This window comes from Nematolebias whitei, chromosome 15 (assembly GCF_014905685.2).
Source record: "Nematolebias whitei isolate Nwh7 chromosome 15, NemWhi1, whole genome shotgun sequence".
In the NCBI taxonomy this organism is placed as follows: domain Eukaryota; kingdom Metazoa; phylum Chordata; class Actinopteri; order Cyprinodontiformes; family Rivulidae; genus Nematolebias; species Nematolebias whitei.
In genome coordinates this window covers 42360708-42374315 of record NC_056512.1, presented here as the reverse complement: position 1 = coordinate 42374315, position 13608 = coordinate 42360708, and the positions used below count along the sequence as shown (strand labels likewise).

The 13608-nt window shown below is 43.6% G+C and overlaps 1 protein-coding gene across 3 annotated transcripts; it reads right to left on the bottom strand.

Moving 5' to 3' along the window:
* Window positions 1-272: 272 nt before the first annotated feature.
* On the bottom strand, window positions 273-13353 carry ubtf (upstream binding transcription factor). Of its 3 annotated transcripts, none has more exons than XM_037689232.1 (21): window positions 12649-13353; window positions 10472-10530; window positions 8420-8592; window positions 8105-8188; window positions 7858-8013; window positions 7698-7762; window positions 7481-7607; window positions 5910-6020; window positions 5703-5833; window positions 5488-5629; window positions 5363-5404; window positions 5151-5261; window positions 4843-4998; window positions 4613-4759; window positions 4372-4482; window positions 4204-4292; window positions 3942-4131; window positions 3821-3868; window positions 3701-3748; window positions 2295-2414; window positions 273-2218 (listed from the first exon to the last, which is right to left on the bottom strand). In XM_037689232.1, the coding sequence occupies exons 2-21, from the start codon at window positions 10506-10508 to the stop codon at window positions 2087-2089; spliced, it is 2220 nt and encodes a 739-aa protein (XP_037545160.1). In that variant the 5' UTR covers window positions 10509-10530; window positions 12649-13353; the 3' UTR covers window positions 273-2086. The 3 variants fall into 3 exon arrangements, with proteins under 3 accessions (XP_037545160.1, XP_037545159.1, XP_037545158.1); XM_037689231.1 differs by having other exon boundaries at window positions 12653-13353; XM_037689230.1 differs by lacking the exon at window positions 12649-13353 and adding an exon at window positions 12037-12207.
* Window positions 13354-13608: the final 255 nt, after the last annotated feature.

Below are 13608 nucleotides of genomic sequence, written 5' to 3'. Positions count from 1 at the left end.
TTAGCAAAATATTGTTCAAATAGTTGTCTCTTGCGCCCCCTGCCTCTCGCAGCGACAGCTGGACTGGGCACCAGTGACCCCAGTGACCTGAAACGTTAGAAGCTGGTAAAGATAATGGATGGACAGCTGATCTGCTCATCATCCCGCTGCAGAATGACCCACTGAAGTGTCACTTTGGGCTACGTTTGTGAAAGTGTCTTTGCGTAGTCTTGAAATGCACCAATCAGCACTCTGCAGGCTTTAAAGTCATTTTTAAGTATTTTTTTTATTTGCTCAAATACTTGAACTACAAGGACATAAGAACACCCTCGGCTATATAAAACATCAAATCCTGTCAAACGACCAGCAGTACAAACTTGTAAAGCTCTGCGGTCGAGTATATTTCTATAAAACAACACGAGGAGAGAAGAAAAACGGGCGGACGTCGACAACAACTCTCCTCTGTGAGTGAAAGGCTCACGGGCCTCCAGAGAAATCACAGATGAGGGTTTGCAAAATTAAAAGTACTAACAAAACGATAAACACTCGATGCAAAAAAGAACCACCCTGTATTTACAGATTTACATTTTACACCCGTGTCCTTTTGTAGTTCTGTTCCTGGAATCCCGTTTTCCCGTCGGTCGGTCGGTTTGCTCTCCTCTCCTCGTCGTTTCCGCAGCCCGTGCTGGTTTTGTTTCAGAGAACGACGGTCGAAATCGCGAAAAGCTGCGACGAGATCCATCGGTGTGGAAAACCCAAAATGTGAAGGTCCCGTTGCCCGTACGGATACAGGTCATCAATGGCGTAACAGCAATGAGCTTTGGGAAAACAAAACGTCTAAAAAAAGAAGAAATAATATCTACATTCATGTTATTGGTACGAAGCTCCCGCGGGCACAGACCTGCACGCTGTGATCGCATCATGATTTGCAAAAGAACGTCGGAAACAGTCCACAATAAAGCAAAACACACACACACGCCCTCGTATGTACATCGTACGGTGCATGCACACACACACTCGGAGACAAGCTCACTGTAGGCGCTCACTTCTCTTTTTTGGGGGGGATAAGCGTCAACCCCCCCCACAGGGATTACAGCCGTTAAAACGATAAAGATGAAAATAAAAACCGTTCAGATGATCTGAACTCCGATGCCCAACAAAACAAAAACCAAGCAAGAAAACAGAAATACTGAAAAACTCTATAAACGTGCAGGTTTGGACAACAGGCGGAACTGAAGGCGAGTAAGAAATGTGCATTAAAGACTCTGCTCTGTTGAGTTTAAATTAAAAAGGATGATTTAAGACTGCTGGACCAGAACCGCTCCGCTCAGAAATCGTTCCTCGGATCGTTTCGTAAACATGAACTGCAGCGTGAAAACTAATTCTCTGCGCCGACCTCATGGGTTTACTCACGAGCACAAGTATTAAATTCCCATGTAAAGTTTTTTAAGGTTCTCTGTAGACGTGTGTCCGTCTAATCCGAGTCGAAGTCAAACATGAGAAGTGCACGTGTGCATCTTTACAGAACAGAGGGGGGGGGGGTGACGTAAAAGAGATCCGACAACTTCAAGCAAAAACAAAAAAACAACAAATTAAAAACGTTCAGAATGGCTTGACTTTTGTTTTTCCTGAAAAAATACTTCTGTAGGAACCAAACCGTAAAATCCACATCGTGTCCGAGTACAGAAAGGGGAGCGACCCCGTGGAAGAAATATTACAGAAAACATTCAGAAGAGTGCAGCTGTTTTTTCCTGTGTCCTGCACACACTCCTCTCCGCCCCCCGTCCTGTCCTGAAGCGATCCTCCGTGCTGGTCTTTGGCTCCGTGAAGCCGTTTACAACTCCTGCTGCTGGAAAATTTAAATAAAACGCGCGAGGGGAAGCCTAACTGTTACCGTGTAAATGAACTCGACATCGCCCGATGTCAAATATGTTTTTGGTTTGACGATGACTCGTCTCTTCGTCTTCGCTGTGGGCGGGGTCAGATGGATGAAGCGATGCGGGGGCTCCCTCCGGTGGGGGGAGGGGAGCAGGTTGGCACAGCGGCGGACCTCCCTGGACTCTTGGCTCAGCTCAGCTCATAGTCTCAAGACGACTTCGGACCAGTTTCAGTCTGAATCCGAGTCGGACGATTCTGCCGAGTTCGACTCGCTGCTGCTGTCCTCAGATTTGTTTTCTTTGTCCTCCACCTCGTCATCGTCGTCATCATCATCGTCGTCGTCATCATCATTCCCGTCATTCTTTAAGCAAACAAACCAGTGAACGATTGGAATCTGAACGATTCTCATCCTGTACTTTTAATCGATCTTTACTTACATCGTCGTCGTCATCATCATCCTCCTCACTGGATGAGTCCGCTTCAGAGGAAGCCTTCTCCTGCTCGTCATCGTCGTCATCCTCTTCTTCTTCATCGTCGTCATCATCCTGCTCTACAGCCTGTCAGGAGAAACATTTTTTGACGACAGGTACGTAACAGATGAAACCAGTAACTCACTAAACCGCAGGGAGTTTCCAAAACTGAGCATCAAAGAAGCCCCTGAGTTTGTCAGGTGCCTGGAGCGCTTATTAATTTTGGTCCTGCGACGTTAAAGCTGTACTTTTTAATCGAAGGACATCCACTTAGTATTTCGTGGCCCACAATGGCGTCCCGACAGAAACCTTGTGAACCACAGGTTTCACGTTCATTTTTCGAAGCTGTGCACAAAACTAGAGGCTGGAGGCGCAAACACTCAGAATTCAGTGACACTGCAAATTACATTTTTACCTATTTCCACAATTTGATCTTTTATAAATCCCCAACTACCGTATTTCCATCAGTACACGTCGCACTGCCCTATAAGTCACATCAGTCCAAATGTGTCTAATAAAGTGAAAAAATCCATAAATATGTTGCATCTATTATGCATCACCGCCGACGTGTCGCCGCTGAAAACCTGAAAACGTGGGCCGATGTTGTGACAAAAATCGATTGGTTGCCAAATGGCGGCCACGGGAGCATGACCGGGAGGACTTTAACAAGAATAACACTTAAAAACAATTATTTGTTTACTCGAAATTATAGTAAAGGCGTGTCTCAGTCTAACTTTTGTTTAATAGATGCACTTTGACGGTCAAATCAGCTGCATTTTCAAAACCCGATACGCAGAAACGTGAACACGCAGAGGGCGACTCGCTGTGCATTTCTGCGAAATTTAACAAGATAAGCACCTAAAAACAATTATTTGTTTGCTCGACTTTATAGTAAACGTGTGTCTCAGTTGAACTTTTACTTAATAAATGCATTTTAATGGTCAAATCAGCTGCATTTCGCCGGGGCGATGCAGCGAAATGAAGCTGATTCGGTTGCTCCAGGCAGACGACGATGGCGGACTATGGCAAGCCGATTGTGTCATTAATAACCACTTTTACCTGTTACATGATACAACAGCATGCCATACAACTCGACTGCCATCTAGTGGCTAAAAATGGTAGTATTCAATTTTTTCAGTCAGAATGAATGAAAATGGACATCTCAGCCAAAAATTGGTTTATAAATATGGGAACAAATCCATAAATACGTCGCTTTGCCCTTTAAGTCACAGGGCATGCAAATTATGCAAAAAAATGCAACTTATAGGCCAAAAAATATGTTAGTCCCCAACGGTTGCAGCCAAGTGAGATACTAGCCTGAGCTTTGTGGCAGTAACAAGAAAAACTAATTGCAAAAGAGAATCAGCACTCACAGCTTTCTTTGCCTGAGGGGCTCCCGGTTTGGCTCGGATTCTTCTTTTCTGAGGAACAAAAAGTCATTTAACACAATAAAGAGTAACAGAATATCCTGCAAACGCCCAGGGAAAACTTACTTGGGAGTTGTACTCTCTGTAAGCGTTTCGCTCTTGTGAAGATAAGCTCTGTGGACAGATCAAAGGGCGCGTTAGGGTAAGAAGGTTTCAGAGTAAACGTTTCTCAGCAGCAGCATCTTACAGCGAGCCACTGTTCCAGCAGAACTTTGTACTGCCTCTGCTTCTCCTCTGCGATCTTTCTGTAACGGTCCTTCTCTTTCTGCGGACACCTCTGCCACCGGCTGCCGATTTCAGTCATCCGCTCCTTCATGGGGAGGTGGTTCAGCTCCCCGTTGGACAGCATCTCCTGGGAGAACTTCTGATATCCGTTCCTGGTGGGTAAAACGTGAGAGATTGTTGCGAGTTTTAACAAATGATGTTAAAACAGACGACCTATAACTTACGATGGTGGTTTCTTGGGTTCTCCTTCAAACTTCATCTTCTTCATTGATACAACATTTGCAGCTGGAGAGCGCATCTCACACAGATCCCTCTGGTGAAGACAGATAAGCGAGTCAACCTAACCACTCCTGTAAACCAACGCTGCGGGTGAAACGAATGTTGCCTCTAACCTCGTATCTTTTCTGGTCCTCTGCTGCTTTTTTAATCCACATAATCTTCTCCTTTTTTTCCATGGAGCTCCAGACTATTTCCATCGCTTTCTGTGCTTTCGGGCGATCACTCTGCAGAAAACGGCCTCATATTAAACCATCGCTATAGAATTGCACAGCTCGTCTTGTGCAACTTTTGATTTTTAGCTACAATTCTCGACGTAACCTTTAGTTTGTATCTTTAAACATGAGTCGTGTGTACCTTAAACCTGGCCAGGTAGTCTCCGATGACGCTCTGCTGCCAGATCTCCTGAGCCGTCTTAGGCGGATCCGGCAAACGACTTCGATCCTCCCTCTCCTTCTTCTCCGACTCAGCTTTTAGCACCATTTCTAAACGCTTGTACTTCTCCTAAATGATGGAGACAAACCACAATAAAATGATTTAGTGTCATGACATTTCTTGAACAAAGTTAAACTGAGTTGGCGCGTTACCTTTTTCTTATCAGGTAGCTCGGTCCACATTCGTGCCAAGAATCTCATGAGCTCACTGTCGGAGAGGTCCGGCCGCTCCTGCTGCAGTTTGGGACGCTTCTCCTCCGCGAATATGAACATGGCAGAAATGGGCCTTTTGGGTTTCTCTGAACTGGCCTGCAAACGTCAGGTGGACGGTGACTTACGTTAGATGCACGGCAAAAAAAAGTGTACGTCATACAAGATGCTGTATGTATGTGGAACATCAGGCCTGAAGATCGTGACAAAAAAACATTTTAAACCGTTACGGTTTTCCCTTTCAGCCTTGCCTTCGTTTGAGCATTTTTCTTTTTAGAGGCGGAACTGCTGGCTCCACTGATCTTCTTAAAACCCGGCTTCTCTTCACCCAAAACTCGCTGCTGCTCCTCTTCTGATATGGTCTAAAAATGTCCACAACGTAAAGACGTTAAAAAATATATATAACTATAACAAAAAAATGGGGAAATGGTTATAAAATGCAAAAAATACTAAAACAACTTACACTGAGAAATTTGTTCATATCGATTTCATACTCCCTTTTCCTCTAAAGATTAAAAGACGACAAAACATTTTAGATCAAAGTGAGGGTTTCTAACCAGCTGTACGCGTGTGTGACAGCGACCTCACCTGCTCGCAGCGTTTCTGGTAGGCGTCCTTTTCATTCTGCTTCAGCAGCTTCCACCTCTGACTGCACATCACCATGCGCTCTGTGCTGGGAACGTCCTTCATGCTCGACATCAGCTCCGCGCAGAACATAGAATAACCGTTCCTGAAAGCGTTTGCACGTCGTCACTGAGTAACTCGTCCTGGATTGAAGATTGTCTAATTCAGCTGAGACTTACGGAGGAGGTTTGTCGGGCCGGCCGTCAGACTTGTCTTTAAGGTGCCGCTCCGCCTTGGTCAGGGTGGACTTCGCGAGATCTTGTGTCATGTTTAACTCGGGGTGCTGCTGGATGTATTCCCGCATTGCTTCCTGCAAACGTTCAACACTGATAAAAGCGCTCGTGCAGACAAAACGTTGTCATCAGAGTAACTAAAACCGTTCTTACCTTGTACAGTTTCTGCTGTTCGAGGGACTTGGCGATCCATTTGAGCCTCTTTTTGTCAGACAGCTGTGTCCACTGTTTACCAAGACTGTCCTTAATGTCTTTGGTGGTGGCCTGGATTCAGACAGAAACAGTCAACATGAGAATAAGAGCTAAAGAACGTTGCTGAAACTTCAATTTGCTGATGTGCATGAAGCTGAATTTATTTATTTTATTTGACCTATATTTAACCAGGGTAGTCAGTTAAGAATAAATTATCATTTACAAAGACAATCTGGCCAATAAATAGTGAAACAAGAAAAAAGTTCAAAACAAAAGCTAGAAAGACCAGAAGGCCGAAAAAAAAAGTAGCTGAACTGTTGCTAAAAGCTAAAAAAAAAAAAAGAATACTCAGTTAAAGTAGTAAAATGTTAGCTAAAAGGAAGAAAGAAGGAGATAAAAGTAGTAAGAGGAAAACTAGAATCTAAAAGCAGGGCAGTAGCTAAAAGTAAAAAAAAAAAAAAGGCTAAATGTTTCTCAAAGCAAAAAGTAGAAAAGTTAGCTAAAAGTAGCATAAAAAGACAAAACATGAAGTATAGTGAAGCTGATTTTAGGCCTGTCACAAAACAAATTTTGCTGGGCGATTAATTGTCTCAGAAATTATTGCGATAAAGAATAATATTGTTTGAAATTTTAATATAATTAGTAATTATTGTCAAATTTAAGAAGAAATGTTGGTTAATTTGTTTTGAGTGTAGTGCCTTTTTTTACCACTGGGTGGCAGTATAAGACTGTCTGAACCGAAGGATGGATAGTGAGGGAGCGAGCAGCGTGTCTCTAAGAAAAATGGGAGGGAGGCCCATTGACGTGACATGGGCTGTCTCTCTTTGATTCTCAAAATGGCGGAAGCTCGGTGTAGTTTGAGCTCTTTAGCATTTTTCACACAAAGCTTTTAATAAAAAAAATCAGTAAACAAGTTCTCAGCTTCTTTTTGCAGAGAACAACTTTTTACATGAAGGCACGGGTTTCGACCGTGAATTTTGGAGCTTCGACAAGACGGAGGTTCCCCCTCCCCACGAGGTCGGCCTGTTAGCTTAGCTCGTAGCTTAGCTGCTTTTAACGATCCAAAAACACGATTTTGGACGGTTAAAACAGATTTTATAGAGAAAAGAGAGGGGTCAGTGACGAGCACCGGAGGTGAGTCTTATCATCCAGTGTCTTCAGTAGAAAGAGAGAATGAAGAAACGATAAAGCCGATAAATGAAAATGAGGTCGATAATTTTCATTTATCATGCGATTAATTGGTTTATCGTTTATCGCGACAGGCCTAGCTGATTTCAATGAAAACTATGTTTTGAAGGAACTGGAGCTCTTAATGTATTTTAATTGAAATCTTATTTCAAATTAAAAGGCAAATATGTTCAAAAGTAAAAACACATAAAAGTCACAACGCACTATCTCCAGTCAGGCTGAATGTTTTGATAAAAAAGTAGTGTGGAGCTTCATGGCAAAAAAATAAAAAAAGTACAGAATTATAAAACAGGAAAGGATCATTTTCAAAACTGAGCATTTTAAGTAATCTGCAATGAGCTTACATCTGGGTGCGACTTGAGGACGGCCTTCTTTTCATGGTTGTACCACAGCTGTTGGGGCGTCTTGGGCTTTTCTGGGACGTTTGAACCTTTCTTGGTCATGCTCTCCATCAGGTCCGGATGTTCTTCTCTGGTTACACACCACACAGCAACGTTTGGACTCGGGTTTTCATCCTAACATTTCTGAACGTTATAAACCACAACACTTCGATGAACTTACCTGAACCTCATCATGCTCTGTACAAACGATTCCTTGTCACGCAGGAAGTCATCAACATATTTTTTCTGTCATGACAAGAAAAACATTTTCTTTAAATTGCACCCAAAAAAATATATATATATATTTTTTTTGTCTTAAAAGTCTTTGTTTTCTGACTGACCTTCTTTTTGTCGGGCAGCTCCCTGTACTTCTTGGACAGTATTTTAGTGAGATCCAAGTTGCTCATCTCAGGGTGCAACTTTGCATATTTGGCTCTTTTTTCCATGAAGAAGCGGAAATATGGAGTCAAAGGCTTCTTGGGGAAGTCTGGATGCTTCTGGTTTTAAAGAGGAGTAAAAAAACACTTTAATAATCCTAAGCTTCAATCGCAAATCTAGCACTTATTGTAAATTCTGAATCCAACCAACCTTTAGTTTTTTGCCTTTATAAGGGTTTTTAATGTAGTCTTGAGCGTCAAAGATCAACTCCGTCAGCGTTCTGAATTTACGAATCTTTGTGGCAGAAGAAGAAAAAAAACTCATTGAAGAACTCATCGTGTGTATGTACAAGTATTTATTTGTTAATTGTTAGGCTTCTTGATCTGGGACCAGAGTCTGAATTTCACACCACAAACATGCAAATGTGAGCTGGTATGACTGTTTAAAAAAATCCTTGCTTTGAGCTTCTCCGTATTTGTGTGAACAGGTTTGTTATAAAAACCATCACCACCTGAAGTGTCTCACCTCTTTAGAGACTTCCTGCCATTTCTGCTTACACATCTCTGCTGTGTAGGAGTTGAAGGCCACCTTCTGCCAGTCCAGGTGGGACTCTGATGTTTTGTATTTTGTCAGGTCTTTCTGCGGCAGAGCCACTTTCATGGCTTCCAGCAGTTTTAGGAGGTCGTCCTGCGCCCACACTGAGAGGAAATGACAAGAGGACAAAATATAAATCAAAAATATGGTAATCTCTTCTTTTGGCTGCTCCCTTCTTCAGGGGTCGCCACAGCGAACTAACTCGCACGAAGACTTGGCGACTGTTTTTACGCTGGATGCCCTTCCTGACAAAACCACAGACCTCCGAGCTACCACAGCCCTCTGCGTGGAGCAGATGGTAGGGGTTAAGTGCCTTGCTCAAGGGTCCAGAGTGGGGTAAATGAGGGTGGGAGCAGGTGTGGGTGTTTAACCATTCCCACCCACATTTTGATGTCAGTCTGGGGAGTTGAACCGGCAACCTTCAGATCATAGGCCCACTTTTCCTAACCTCTGCACCACCACTCCCCCATCTGGGTAATCTGCACTCTTTTTTTTTTATTGCCTAAATGTTTACGTCTCTTTTCATGCTCAAATTATAGATCAGCTGTTGATGGGAAATTTCATTTACAGCTGTTTTGGTCAAAATGTCACAAGAAGTCACGCTCAGACAGAGACGACTCCAAATAGTTAATGATGATTTTTTTTTTTTTTTGTCTGTTAGGCCTTAAGACTTCAAGTACTTCGGGTCAACTATCCAAGAAAACGAGTGGAGAAGAGGTGAAGAAGAGAGTCCAGGCAGGGTAAAGTTCCAATAGTGGTCAGCAAAAGGTTAAATGAAAGATTTACAAGTGAGTAGAGAGAACAGCTATGTTGTAGTTTGAAGACAGGAAAGAACTGGGAGTAGCAGACGTGAAGATGTTGAGGTTCTCCTGAGGAGTGACAAGGATGGAGAAGATTAGGAATGAGCTCATCAGAGGTACAGCACAGGTTGAACAACTGGGAGATAAAGTGAGAGAGACCAGACTGAGATGGTTTGGACATGTCCAGAGGAGGGACAGTGGTTTGGACATGTCCAGAGGAGGGAGCGTGGGTATTTTGGTAGGATGTTAGAAATGCAGCTGCCAGGATGAAGACAAAGAGGAGATACTGGTATATGGATGCAGTTGGAGAGGACATGGGGGTCGTTGGAGTGAGGACACTGGACCCTACTCACCCAGCACACACACTTTTTGCCCCGCTCCCCTCAGGAAGGAGGTTGAGGAGCATTAAGTGTAGAACCACTAGACTGAGGAACAGCTTCTACCCTGAGGATGTTAGACTCATGAATCTCTAACCAGGATAATCAGTGAAAAATCACATGTTGCTGCTGATCTGTTTCATGTTGCTGCTGATCTGTTTCATGTTGCTGCTGATCCATTTCATGTTGCCGTGTTCACACGTGCACATCCGCTCACACAGACTCATGTTCGTGCTGCTGTTCGACGTAATGCTTTTATGCTACTAGTGCTTGGTGTATTTTTTGTTGTTTTTCTTAGTTCATATTTTAGATGTTATCATGGTTTTTCTTTTACATTTTATTGTTGGATAACTGGGACCCCGTGTACATAATTTCGTTCCACCACACGTGGTGCAGACGACAATAAAGAACGTCTGACTCTGACAGTGAGATGGAGGAGGACTTGCTGTGGAGACCTCCAAAGAGCAGAAAGGAGTTTAGACAGAATGTGTGCTGGGGATCAGTCTCTGCTAGCACACCAAAGTTATCCTCCAAATTTGTAACATTATATAAGTTATTTTATTTTTTTCCAAGTCCAGTTGGCAGTAGCTGCCATTGGACTTGTATATTGTAAATAAATTGTAGATTGGTGTTTCATGAGACGTTTTGATAAAAGAAGGAACGTTCGTTCGCCTTTCAGCGCTCAATCGTGTATCAATGTTAGGATTGTGCATTTTTTTTTGTAAAGTCCAACCTTTATTTATACAGGTTAGTCTCCTTGAGTCTCGAGAACCTGAGGAAAGTGTTTATTTTCAAATGAAAAGTACCTTGGTCTTGGGTCGCAACCTCCATTTCTCCATTCATTTATGACTACACGGTCTTGGATCTAAAAAAAAAAAAAAGGAGGGGGGAGAGAAAGTGAACAAGTTTACTACTTCACTCAGTTACTTATTACTTTATTTGTTAAATATATATATAAATCGTTTCATTAGGAGTTTTTAATTGCGTTCCTGAAAAAGGAGATTGAAGCGGTGATTGTGCGTCGACATAATGCTTCATGTTCATTACACCGCCCCTAAAACGTTTACGCTGCATGGTGAGACATAGAGCTTGTGACGGCTTCAAATCTCAAATAACACTGCAGAGGGCTTCAACTAAGACAACACGAGCCTCCGCCGAGCTTCTCTTCCCTCCTTCTTCTCCTTCCAGACGGAATGTGGAGAATTAGTGCCGCGCTTGTACCGCGGACGCACCGCAGCGACCATTTTCTCGCTCGGTCAGCTCGGTAATGGAGGACTTCTTGTGTCGGGAGCGGTTGGGGAGGATCCGCGGGAGGAGGAAGCGAATGGACGTGGACCGTCAGGCAGCTGTAGGCGACCAGCTGACTACGCCGAGCGGACAGGGGGGGATCTGCTTTCGGTCTCCAGATAGGCAGGAATGGCAGCTCGGAAGCAATGCGGCCAAATGCGCCACTCGGAAGAGACGCCTCATCACCGTTTGGACGCGGATCTAGCTCCGCCACGCACAGCCATTTTTTTTTCTAGTCTTTTCCGCCGGCGTCAACCGAACACTGGAGGCGGTGGCAAAAGCATAATAACCGCTCAAATTAAGTTTTATTTTAATCAACTCACACGACACTTTGGTCGAGTTTTAGCCATTACGTGGCGGATTTCGGCAGCGAAACCGAGAGCATTCTTCAGCGAGGCGTAGCCGAGCTGTGCTTCCATGATGGCGGATGCCTGTTGTTCGTCCTGTCCTTGATGGCTCGAGCTCAACCGTCTGAACCAACGGTTTAAAAACAACAACAAAAAAAAATTAAATTTCCACTTTTCGTTTAATTCAGGATGGTTTAGAAACGCAAACACTAAAACCCGAACATCGAATAAAGCGATTTATTGCAAAAAATAACACAAATGTTTAAAAATAGATTAATCAGCTCCGCACGAGCTACTGGGGCAAGCTAGCATGAGGTAAATGGGCTAAAGATCGGGACTCTTTATAGATTTAGATTAAAAAGTAAGTTTTTTGAATTAAATAATCACATTGGATTCTTTTACATTACACAGATGTTTACAAAACACAATTCGGCTACTGTTCTAATCGTCATTTTTACTTTAAAAAGTGGTAAAAAAAAAAAAACGAGTCGAAAATATGGGTTAAAATCATTTGCGGAGGCACAGAAACAAAAAAAAAATAAAACATTTTTAATGGTTAAACGTTGACCTCATTCTAGTTTAGCTAAATTTAACGTTTATTCCTGGTTTCGGGCATTATTATAAGGCTCCAAATTAGTTGGTGAAGTCCCCGCAAAAAAATGGAGTGAAAAAGCCCGAGGCTGAGCAGCAGCAGCTCCGGGTCCGCCGCCATGCTTCAGCCCGACGAGCAAACCTACCGTGACCAGGTCCAATGGCGCACTGCAAAGACTGAAAACGGAGCCGAGAGCCACCACCAGGGCGTTGCAGACTCCCCTTCCCTTACATCCAAAAAGCGCATAAGCGAGGACGGAAAGGCGGGTTCTCCGAGCTTCGGTTGTTGTCGGCGGTTCTGGGCTAGTCAGAGAGAGAGAGGGGGAGAGGGGAGGGCGGTGAGATATTAAACCGAGATCCCTGATGGCTGACCGAGAGGCGGCTAGCTGTTCCGCGAACAGCCGCATGGAGGTCTCGGCGCGGAAACCACCGTTTGTTTCCCTCCCACACGCGGTTACACAATAAACTCGAGACCTTGCATTAAATGGGATGTATTAAGATGGTCGCTGGACACGATTTTAGGCAACAACCCTCCGGGTCTTACGTCAAGATTCTTCCCCGCTGTTAAGGAACAGAAATTCGGGTATGGCCGACCTTCCTCAGCGGTCGGTTTGTTCCGCCACTACAAAGAGCCTGACCGAGCGAGGGGCTTTTGAAAGTAAAAAAAAAAAAAACACCTAAATGTTTATTTGTGTACTTGAACTCGCTTTCGATGTATTTTTTTTAACGTAAACCCCGACGTTTAGCTGCTAGCTTACCTACCTGTGTCGGCGCGAGCCTCGGCGTCGCGCGGTGGAGGAAGAAGGGGAGGGTTGAACGACAGCCAGCTCTGCGCCGTCGGTCCCGGCCTCCAGTCCCCGCAGAGATGGTCCTTCCCCCCCGCCTCCATCTCACTCGCCGTCTCCCTCCACGCAGCAGCAGCTCTCTCCTCTCCATCCAAACATTTCTCCTCACAGATCCGGAGTTTTTTTTTTTTTTTGTTTGTTTTTTTTTCCGAGCGGGTTTTGAATACAACCGGTTTCTCCTTCCCTCCGAGGCCGACACTGTCACGTCTCTAGCCCGGAATGTTTTGTGAAAACTCCCTAGTTTCGTGAATTCGTTGCGCTGTTTGTATCATTTAATTTTATATATCGATTATATTTAGTTTTATAACTTTCACCGGTCAGTGACGAGTTGTAATTGTAGTGACCGTGTGTGTTTTTTCTTCAAACTCCATTACCAGAAGTTTTTTCGGTTCTTTGACGGCGTCATTTTGGGCCCACCATGTTTTTTATTTTATTTCAACTCCACCTTGCCCGAGTGTTTGTGGGCGGAGCCTCCGGACGTCCAATCGAGTCGATTCAATTCAGGAACAACAAACACAGTTTTGTTAGGCCATGCGGTGTTCACGTACTGTAGGAAAAATGTGTATCCACGCTTTAAACATGCCAACATTAGAATCAGTTTGACAAACTGGTCAGAAAGCACCCAGATTTTTTTTTACTGGTACCAAATAATGTAGAATCCTACAGGTTCTACTTCTTTACCTTCTTTGTCTCTATAATATCACATTCACGTGACTTTTTCTGTCAAAAAATGTTGTTTTTTATCAGTATGCTGCCTTTTCCTTAGATGCTCTTTTTTTAAGTGCCAACCTGAAATTAAACAACAAAATCTTGTAAATGCTGGGGTTTGAATAAACTTATAATAAAGTTGAATGTATTTTTTTTATGTGCAAA